We start from the raw sequence: 11548 nt of genomic DNA on the forward strand, positions 1-11548 counted from the left end.
ACCTAGCAGATGATGATGGGATGAGTTGACCCTTGGTGAAGCTGCTGCTTACTGCTACTTCAACCACATACAAAGATTATTGATTAGGGTTTTTACTTTCCATTACCTACTAAAGTATAGGTAACAAAGATACCTATATTTTAGTAATGAGAAAGGCTCGGTTTGAGTATGTAACAAGCTGGGTCCGTCCCTCCGGGAACTTTTTAGGCCGTAGTTTATTTGATCGTGTTTAAAGAATACCTATGTACCTACCTAATTTGTTTAATATTCAGTTTATTATCATTCTTCATTTGATTTTTTGATTTTACTTTCATGTAATGATTTAAAATCAAGACTACGGTCAAACTTTCTTGACTTGGCGGGGCGGAGCGCTACTGCGCTCCTTAATATTTCCCGGTTGGTACGTATACGCCATTCTGCCTCGTTAATCTTAACGGCTCCATATATTCTTCGGATGATTTTGCGCTCGAATCTTTTTATCTTTTCTTGGTCTTGTACTGTAAGTCTGTAAGTGTTCAGTTTTCGCTCCCGTAGGTTATTACAGGTCGAACTAATGTCTTGTATATTTTCAGTTTGGTCTTTCTTCTGATCAGTTTGCTTTTCACAAGTCACCCATCCATTTATTGGCCTTGCTTGGTGTAGCTTACATGGGTGACGCTAAAACCGGTCTTAAATGATCGACTAAAGTGTTATCTAAAACTTTCTCGCTTTGAGTTCATAGGTTGTCGCAACAAATTTTGAGATCAGAGCTTATTTGTGTGAGAAAATGTGAAAAAAATCCCCCAAAAACCAGTTTTTTTTTTTTTTTTTTTTTTTTTTTTTTTTTTTATGGTTTTCTGGACAAAATTTGCACCACCATTTTCGTGATCCTGGTAAAAAGACATTTAATTTGATATATAGGTTGACCAGGTTTGGATAACTCCTTCTATGGGGACAGACAGACAGACAGACGACACCGAAGCAAATACAATAGTCCGTCCACTATACCTTTTATTATCAGTAACTCGCACTTCGTGCTCGGGAGGGGGGCTTCGCCCCCCTCCACCCCCCGGGGGCTTCGCGTGTTCGCTACGCGGAGTTGCGTTGGGGCTTCGCGGGGTTGTGCATGTGGTCGCGCTTCGCGCTCCCTTGGCTTCGCCCCTGAAAACTAATATCGTCCCTGATTCTTGAAGAAATTAAAACTGAAAACTAAAAGCGAGAGGAAAATATTAAACGTAGGAAAAGTTTTGCTGGCCTCAAACCTTGTTCCCTGTGTAACCCAGCTTGTTATTACTATTGTAATAATAAAGGAAGGACGGACTAAAAAGTACAAAAGCAATAGGGAGCACATAGCATGACCGTGTGTGTGCATGCATGTGTGGAATGTGTGTGTTTAAGGTTGTGAACTTACTCTCCCTACATGTAGCACTGGTCCCAAGTCCTAACTAATTTTTTAAATTATCCCTGCTTAATCATTTAAAACCTGACATCATTTAAGAAGAAAATCGGTCTTTTATCAAAATTTTATAAGGCCTAATGGGCCCTTTGAGGGTCATTTTTTGAAAACTCCAACAGATTAGTAGAATCGACAACGTAAAAAAAAAAATCGGCCTTTTCGCTCTTCAAGGTCAAGGGGCTCCTTTGGGGTTCATGAAACTATGAAAAGGCACATCTACCACTCACAAGATAAAAATGAGCTATCAACCATCAAAATCAGTTAAGTAGTTTTGCCTGTAGAGCGGTCAACGTCACAGAAGAAGCAGCAGCAGAAGATGATGAAAATTATTACGTTTCCAAGTCACATATTTCCGGCTTACCGATTTTTAAACGCTAGCCCAAGACGGCTGGCATATTAGAGGTGGATAAGATGACATGAAGAAATGACTATCAATTCTGTCGAATGGGATTCCTTTGGGAGTCAATATTTTGGGCCCATTTCCTATTCATTTACACGATCATATCTCCTTTTCATTTTCCAGGAAAGTGAAGCAAGAACCACACACTTGCGTGAGAAAGCAAAAGAAAAGTTTTACAAAACCAGTAGCTCCTCGTCTGGTAAAAAAGATTCCGATAAGGTCCAAGAACATATCAACTTATTTCGTGACATTCAAGAAGGCAGGGATGGGTATAAGAAAACAAATGAAGAGCACGAGAAAGAGGAGAAGGAGGTGCGAGAGAAATACGAAAAGTCAATCGGCTATTTGACCTACTTGGGTCAAGACACAAAAGTGACGGCCTGGTACCAAACAAAACGACTACGAGATGGAGATGCAAACAATTCAGATGAGAGAGAATGTCAGAAAAATGATAAAGTACGTTATGATCCTCTAAACGTTATTCAGAGAGTTGTGGGAGTGCAGAAACCATGCAAAGCAAAGTCAACTAGTCGTTATGAAAACCAAAGGAGTCATGAAGATGATGGAAGATCAAAACATAAAAAGAGGAAAGAAAGTGACTCATTAAATTCTTCCAATTACAATCACAATAGAAGAAAGAGGAAACACAAACACAGAGAATACAGAACAAAACCAAGAAATTTTAAAAAGAGGAAACACGCTAAAAGTAGTGGAGAATCTGAAGACAGTGATAGAAATGAGAAAATAGAAACCTTAGAATACAGAACCAAACCAAGAAAATCTAAGAAAAGAAAACGCGCTAAAATTAGTGAAGAATCTGAATCTGAATCTGAAGACAGTGATAGAAGTAAGAAAATAGAAATCTTAAGACAAGAGAGGCTAAAAAGAGAAGCAGAGGAGAAAGTGAGACAGTGATAGAAGTAAGAAAATAGAAATCTTAAGACAAGAGAGGCTAAAAAGAGAAGCAGAGGAGAAAGTGAGAGCGGAAAAAGTGTTGGCTAAATTGAGAGGGGAAAGTATTCCTGATGGGACGAAGGTGGATGAATTGAGAGAAAATGGGAGAAAGAAACAGAAATATAACTCTCAATACAACCCAACATTGGCTAAACAAAATAAAGATTGAACGAAATATAACTCTCGATACAACTTAACATCAAGCGTGCCGGGAGGCGCGCGAACGTCAAGTCACGTAGTTCGAAGTGCCGCCCGGCCTATAGTAACACGAAACAGAATTTCATCGTTTTTCGGCATTTTCAGCTCAACTTTTCTCCCACTTCCCTTTAACTTTAAGCAAATTTTATTTGAGAGAAAGTGAGAGCGGAAAAAGTGTTGGCTAAATTGAGAGGGGAAAGTATTCCTGATGGGACGAAGGTGGATGAATTGAGAGAAAATGGGAGAAAGAAACAGAAATATAACTCTCAATACAACCCAACATTGGCTAAACAAAATAAAGATTGAACGAAATATAACTCTCGATACAACTTAACATCAAGCGTGCCGGGAGGCGCGCGAACGTCAAGTCACGTAGTTCGAAGTGCCGCCCGGCCTATAGTAACACGAAACAGAATTTCATCGTTTTTCGGCATTTTCAGCTCAACTTTTCTCCCACTTCCCTTTAACTTTAAGCAAGACGTTCGCGCGCCTCCCGGCACGCTTGATGTTAAGTTGTATCGAGAGTTATATTTCGTTCAATCTTTATTCTGTTTGGCTGATGTTGTGCTGTATCGAGAGTTATTTTTCGTTCAATCTTTATTCTGTTAGCTTGCTTAAAGTTAAAGGGAAGTGGGAGAAAAGTTGAGCTGAAAATGCCGAAAAACGATGAAATTCTGTTTTGTGTTACTATAGGCCGGGCGGCGCTTCGAACTACGTGACTTGACGTTCGCGCGCCTCCCGGCACGCTTGATGTTAAGTTGTATCGAGAGTTATATTTCGTTCAATCTTTATTCTGTTTGGCTGATGTTGTGCTGTATCGAGAGTTATTTTTCGTTCAATCTTTATTCTGTTAGCTTGCTTAAAGTTAAAGGGAAGTGGGAGAAAAGTTGAGCTGAAAATGCCGAAAAACGATGAAATTCTGTTTTGTGTTACTATAGGCCGGGCGGCGCTTCGAACTACGTGACTTGACGTTCGCGCGCCTCCCGGCACGCTTGATGTTAAGTTGTATCGAGAGTTATATTTCGTTCAATCTTTATTCTGTTTGGCTGATGTTGTGCTGTATCGAGAGTTATTTTTCGTTCAATCTTTATTCTGTTAGCTTGCTTAAAGTTAAAGGGAAGTGGGAGAAAAGTTGAGCTGAAAATGCCGAAAAACGATGAAATTCTGTTTTGTGTTACTATAGGCCGGGCGGCGCTTCGAACTACGTGACTTGACGTTCGCGCGCCTTTCTGTTTAGCTAATGTTGTGCTGTATCGAGAGTTATATTTCGTTCAATCTTTATTCTGTTTGGCTGATGTTGTGCTGTATCGAGAGTTATTTTTCGTTCAATCTTTATTCTGTTAGCTTGCTTAAAGTTAAAGGGAAGTGGGAGAAAAGTTGAGCTGAAAATGCCGAAAAACGATGAAATTCTGTTTTGTGTTACTATAGGCCGGGCGGCGCTTCGAACTACGTGACTTGACGTTCGCGCGCCTCCCGGCACGCTTGATGTTAAGTTGTATCGAGAGTTATATTTCGTTCAATCTTTATTCTGTTAGCTAATGTTGTGCTGTATCGAGAGTTATATTTCGTTCAATCTTTATCCTGCTTTCTGTTTAGCTAATCCCCCCAAAAAACACTTCGTGTTAAAAAAATTAACATCAAGAGTATTCTACAACTGCCTACTGAAGATAACGTGGGTAGGTACCTACATGAAAATCATTTTTTTTTTTTTTTTTTTTTTTTTTTTTAAAAAAAAAAAAAGGGGGGAGGTCCCATCATAAAAACCTTTTTTTTTTTTTTTTTTTTTTTTTTTTCAACAATAAAATTATGAAAAAAGTAACTATGGCCATCCAACTATCCATAAAATACTTTTAAATGATAAAATTATGTACAAAAAGAATGATCTCACTGAGATTCGAACCCCTAACCAACCCGCTCAGCAGTACGGCAGAGAATACTCACACTCCTTACCGCTCGGACACTCCGACATTTACTGAATAAGAGCACAAAACTTCCTTATTAAACAACTCGAGCGATAATTTTGAATTTTTCCCCCTAAAAGTCACTTTTTCCTCCCTAGCGTTTCTCCCTTTAGTGCTAAGAAGATGAAACCAAGAAAAGGCACTTCTCCTCGACGAGACCTTTCCGGAGACACCTTAATCAACTTCTCACAATTTCTTTTCGTTAACTTTCAGCCCAAGTTCTTCTCCATTTCAAATCAAGAATAATAATAAACTGAATATTAAACAAATTAGGTAGGTACATAGGTACTGATTTTCTTTAATCACGAGAAAATCGGCCAAAGTTGCACTGGGCGCCGCCCATAGGCGGAATCAACCGCTTTTTGGCGGTTTTCACAAAACGGTTAGAGATATCGAAAAAGTTATGAGAGTTGACCCCCCCCAAAACCATACCTAAAACCCCCCAATTAGTAATTTTTATGAACATCGAAACAACGGTTAGCGGTATTTTCCTGTATTTTTACAGTTAACAGTATTTCGACCGCTTTTTTAATGACTACTAAAGGCTTAGTTAGGTATCAAAAAGATATTTCACCAACAACAATTACACCAACAACAACAACAACAACAACAACAACACCAACAACAACAACAACAACAACTCACGGAAAATTTTCAAAAGCTCGCAAGTAGCTAGGTAATAAGGAGATCTGTACCTACTAATAATGGCAACATTAGCTAAACAGAAAGCAGGATAAAGATTGAACGAAATATAACTCTCGATACAGCACAACATTAGCTAAACAGAAAACAAAAAGTGGCATTGTTAAGACTAGCCTTTAATGCAGAGGTAAATGACCTTATTGACAATATAGAAGAGCGAAACCAAACAGTGGCAGGTATTTGGGACCACCTTGAGGGTCAATTAGTTCCAAAAAATAACACATGTTACGAACAATATCATTTCTTCAACCGGAAACAAGGACAAGAGGAGACTTTCCTTCAGGAAGGACAGACTAAAAAACAAAAAATTCACAATTTATCACCAAATCTGTTTTGAGAATCACCAAATCCAAATTGAGAAGGAAGAGAGAGAAAAAAAAAAAAAGGACCTGTATTACTAGGTATATTTAGGAACCCGTTTAAGGTCCCCCATACCATGGGGTTTTGGTGGTGGCCAGGATTTATCTAAAATGTATTAATTTCTATTACCAACTAAAGTATAGCAAAGTTATATTTTAGTAATGAGAAAGGCTTGGTTTGAGTATGTAAAAAACGAAAAATTCACAATCCGTTCGAGAAGGAAGAATAAAAAAAAGGCCCTGTATTGGGTGTACTATATTTAGGAACCCCTATAATTATGTTTAAGGTCCCCCACACCATGGGGTTTTTTTGGTGGCCAGGATGTAGGTAAAATGTATTAATGATGCATATCATAGTGATGTTTACTTAGTGCTTATAGTCCCTTTACTCCAGAAGTAGGCCACTACTATTATTGTGGTCAAATTCTCAAATTGTATTGAGGATAAAATTCCATACCTTTGCCAGGATTGAACCCATACCTTCCTGTTTATGAGGCAAGCATCTAGACTAGGTACTCTATCACCAAGGTAGGTTAATAATCTAATATTTTATTATAAGGTAGGTAGGTAATGAATTTTCACTATTTCAGTTGGCATGTACGAACCAAAGCAAATATTGCCCGGGTGAGGAAAGATGAAGCAAAAGCTGCAGAAGAAGAAAAAGAGAGACAGAGGAGAATAGAACTTGCCGTAAGTATGAACCTTATTTAACCCATAAAAAAAGAAGCAATGATTTAAAGCATTGTTGCATGCTGCTAATGCAATGTAGCAGAAGTGAGATTAGAGAAAAGAGGAGTGCAATGAGGGAATCCAATCCCGGGACTGGATTTTCATTTTGGGATTGGGATTGTGATTTTCCAACCCCGGGATTTTTGGGATTGATCATTTTCTTGAAATTTTAGGGTAAATTTTTCAACTTGGAAATTGCAAATATTTCACACAATCCAAAGCTTGTAACCACATTGATAATGATAATTAATGTTCACAATTTCTAAAGATTGAAAGATCTCATTTCGCTTAATAAGAGAAGGTAATAAAATAAAAATCGAGTTTTCAGATATACCTATAGGTACACATTAGCCCCATTAACCAACTTAAAATTATGTGTTCTCATGACCTTTATTATCAGTTATCAGACACGTGACTAGCAATTATTAGATTTTTTTTTTAATGACTCATAATATGCAGGTACCAAGGCTTATATTATGGTCCAACTCCTATATAATTATGTCATGGACGATGGAAAACACAGAACATTGACATGGCATTTGTAAAAAGTGTTATTTTAGGCAGCGGTCAGACATAAGTTGCATAAGCACGCTTGCATGCGCAAGTAAATTGCCAATAAGTGACCAGCCTGGTCATTCATCCGCAACTTATGAAATTAGCAGGATGAAAATTCTCAACAAAACGGATTTTAAAGTAAATAATAAATTACCAAACTAATAAATACTACAAATAATAACTAAATCAATCAACCAATAGGCGCTACAGCCCGGGGTGGGCCTTGGCCTCCTCAACAATGCGCCTCCATGTGATACGGTCCTTGACCTTGGTTCCCCAGCCGAATATACAGAACAACATTAGCTAAACAAAATGAAGTTTGAACGAATAATGAATGCTAACCATGAAAATAACCGAACTCTACTATTTAAACTCTTTTACAATTTTATTATGTGTACAGATATGTACATATTTATAGTACTTCAGACATTTGGCATTTATACTAATGAGGGAAATATTTACAATAATTCGCGAGTATAGTTATGTACCTACTCACCCACCCCACTAGATTCTTTGAATAATATTGAAAATCAGAAAGTAAGTCATACATGAGGAAAATAATATTTTATACATCATTGGTAGGTATGCAGTGTTGAGAAATAATAACACTTGCCTCAATATTTACCTCACAGAATACGAGGCATTTTATTTTATAGAAAATGTAAACATTTAAAAAATAACCATTCGATGTTTTCTTGGTTTCATAAAAGAAAAGTGCTGATTTTATCCAGGGACTGTCTCAGTTTTCTTTTGCTGTGCGGTTTTCAAATTTCTGTTTGAAAATTCTGTACCAAAGTGTTTTACACAAATAGTAAATGACCAAATTGGACAAATATTAAATGACCCATGTACCTATAGTCGTATTTTATTATCGGTCTCTGTTGTACTTCTGCCAAGGAGATATGAATTTTCAACTTCAACACCGTGGCTCCCAAAGCATAGGTATTCCATGATGTTTACCCACAGAAACCCATGTATGAAGATGAGAGAAAGACTCTTATTCTTGGATTTTTTTTTTTTTTTTTTTTTTTTTTTAATAAAAAAAAAATTTTTTTTTTTTTTTTTTTTTAAATCTCCCCCCCCGCCCCCAAAAATTTTTACTCAAACAAATATAATGATGGAGGACTCCGTAACTTTGTAAATTTCCATTCAATTTCGAAATGACCTTGTGAATAATTTGTATTAGTAACTTTCCCTTAATTATTTCAAATCAAACAAATAGCAAAATTTCACTCAGAGGTCCTCTTTCAGATAACCATTGAAAATATGTACATGTGGCTTGTGTCGCAACACTGTAGGTATGCTGCCTCTGTGCGCACAGAGTGATAAAATACAATCGAAAGAGAGGGAAACTTCATTAGATATATCCATTTATATGAGTTTTAATTTACTATAATATTTCACTTTTCATATAAGGTATGTCCAAACATATGTGTGGACACACTACCTTTATATCTTCCTGAGCGATTTCCCCATGCGTGGCACAAGCATTACCTACTTTTACGGATGGGTATTAGGGTGGTCATATTTCGAATATTCCAAATTAAATATGCCCCCAAAATGGTTCCGATGTAAAAACGTTTCAGCCTTTCAGCTCTATCGGAAAAAGTTAACCCGTAACACCATGAGCTCAAAGTTTTTTTTTTTTTTTTTTTTACAGGGCTTAATCAGCTAGCCTTTGACTTGGTCATTCACCCTGGCCCCGAGTTTTTTTAAGGGCTTAATCAGCTAGCCATTGGCTTGGTCATTCACCCTGGTCCCGAGTTCTTATTACATTAGTTTAAATGCGTCGATACGTTTAAGGTAGATGAAAAGAGATACGATGGCATCGGGTTCGTCGCCCAGGTTTGGTTGGGGGAGGAGGGATGTACGAGCAGGGACTAGTGTAGGACACTCCAGGATGTAAATAACGGTCAAAACGGAGCCACATTGACAAATAGGAAAGTGTAGTTTTGTAAAGAGGTGATTATGGGTTACTCTGGTGTGTCCAATACGAAGCCGGGTGAGTACCACTTCCTCGTATCTGTTAGATCTAAAACTAGATGTCCACAATTCTACAGTAGGTTTTATCCTTTTAAGAGCTCAAAGTTTAAATGGGCTATTACATGCACTTTTCCGTAGTTTGAGCATTATTTCAGGGCGGAACTTCCTATTGAATGATTTTTCGAAAAAAAAAAAAAAAAAATCCATAATGGTCAGTTTTCTATTACAATATTATTTCAAGTTTAAATTGCAAATTGCACAGAAGACACGTCATCCATAATGGTCAGTTTTCTATTACAATATTATTTCAAGTTTAAATTGCAAATTGCACAGAAGACACGTCACAAAAAGTATACCTAGCTGATAAAAAATGCTGAAGATACCAGTTTTTCTCTATTTACCTCTCAAACGAATGAGTACCATCCTCTATGTATTACACCTCAAGCGAGTATCACACCTGTCGGCTTGCACACCGGAGGTCCTGGGTTCGATTCCCGGCCAAATTGAAGTATTTTCGCAATCCGCCTTTGGAATACAGGGTGCGCTTAGTGTGGTGGGAACCGAGTAGAAATAAGCGGTGAGTGGCGACATTACAAGGTACCTATCTAGAATTGTAACTGTGAGAAGTCTTTCAAATTCAATCACTTATTTCGAAGGAAAAAATATCGATTGCTTATATGTATGTATTACTTGTAACCCAACACCAGCTTAGCTGAAAAGATTACAATAACTTTCATGAAACTAATATTGTTATAATATGTAATATTAAAACCTAATATCTATGAGCTTAAATCAAAAACTTATTTTTTCATGTTATTTTCTTATGTGTTGTTGATTCAAAAATAAATATGAAAGTAGGTATTTAGGTACTAAATAAGAAAAAATCTGTGCACTCTTTAACAATTGTCAAGTATTTTCAAACAGATGAGAGGAAGCAAATTACATTACATATACATAAAACCAACAAAAACAACTTTTGCTTCTAAACAATTGGATTATTCATTTTAATGGCAAAAACCTTGAATGCTATTACAGATGTTAACACAGGAGAGAGGTAAGTAAATTGTTGACGCACATTTATTATTATTATTATTATTATTCCAAAAGTAAACATTGAACCAAAATCTATTCCATCTAGGTATCTGAGCGCACGGCAGTGCGCCAGGCCAAGTTCCAGTAAGCACGACTGTGTATCTTTACACGAACCGATTCGGCAGGTTTTTCCCACCTTCATAGATCAGGGTTTATACGCGACCTGGAAAACCAGGAAAAGTCATGGAATCTGAAAATTGGCCAAAAAGTCATTGAAAATCGTGTGAATTCAAAGAAAACCTGGAAAAGTCATGGAATTTGCGATCCGGTCAAAAAATCAAAATGTTCAAATTAAATAATATCACGTTTTCCCGAAAAACGGCCTGCGGCGCATTCCCCCTCATATTCCTTGACGTTCTGCATATTGCATATTTTATTCAAATGAAGGGGTAATCTAACTAATTTTTAAGTACCTACCTCTGCCCCCTGATTTTTCTGGAATAGTCATGGAATTTCATTCCGGGAAAAGCGTATAAACACTAGATCGGCTTCCTCTAAAGATAAACTTTCAAAATTCAGGGCACATATTTAGGTACATCTAGGCGCACGGCAGTGCGCCAGGCCAAGTTCCGGCCTGAGCACGCCAGTGTGTATATTACACGAAACATTTCGACGCATTTTCACCCCTATCATAACTCCGTCAGTTTTCAATGTAATCTCACCAAATTTAGACCATATGTTAACCTATACTTCCTTATTATACCTGCGAAATTCCGAAGTTCTAGCTTTACCGGAAGGGGTAGAAAAAACGGTTTGAAAATCGCTTATTTTACGACTGACTCACTGAACGACTGACTGACTCACTGATTCCACTCATCAAAATTATGAGGCACTTCCCGATGTCCTAGAAACTTGAAATTTGGCAGGATGGTAGGTCTTGATGAGTAAGTAAAGGGAAAAAATCTGAAAATCCGGCCAAAGTTGCCACTGGGCGCGCCGGCCCATAGGCGGAATTCAACCGCTTTTTTGGCGGTTTTCACAAAACGGTTAGAGATATCGAAAAAAGTTATGAGAGTTGACCCCCCCCAAAACCATACCTAAAACCCGCCCCAATTAGTAATTTTTATGAACCATCGAAACAACGGTTAGCGGTATTTTCCTGTATTTTTTACAGTTAAACAGTATTTCGACCGCTTTTTTAATGACTACTAAAGGCTTAGTTAGGTATCAAAACCTTAGT

At 37.5% G+C, this 11548-nt stretch overlaps 1 protein-coding gene across 1 annotated transcript; it reads left to right on the forward strand.

Annotated features, from left to right (window-relative positions):
• The first annotated feature begins 1333 nt into the window (after nt 1-1333).
• LOC103510729 (leukocyte receptor cluster member 1) lies at nt 1334-8321 on the forward strand. The gene is made up of 4 exons (XM_008475415.3): nt 1334-1351; nt 1959-2738; nt 3147-3311; nt 7577-8321. The coding sequence occupies exons 1-3, from the start codon at nt 1334-1336 to the stop codon at nt 3291-3293; spliced, it is 945 nt and encodes a 314-aa protein (XP_008473637.1). The 3' UTR covers nt 3294-3311; nt 7577-8321.
• The last annotated feature ends 3227 nt before the right edge of the window (nt 8322-11548 follow it).

Source organism: Diaphorina citri, unplaced genomic scaffold, assembly GCF_000475195.1.
Source record: "Diaphorina citri unplaced genomic scaffold, Diaci psyllid genome assembly version 1.1 scaffold637, whole genome shotgun sequence".
Lineage (NCBI taxonomy): Eukaryota > Metazoa > Arthropoda > Insecta > Hemiptera > Psyllidae > Diaphorina > Diaphorina citri.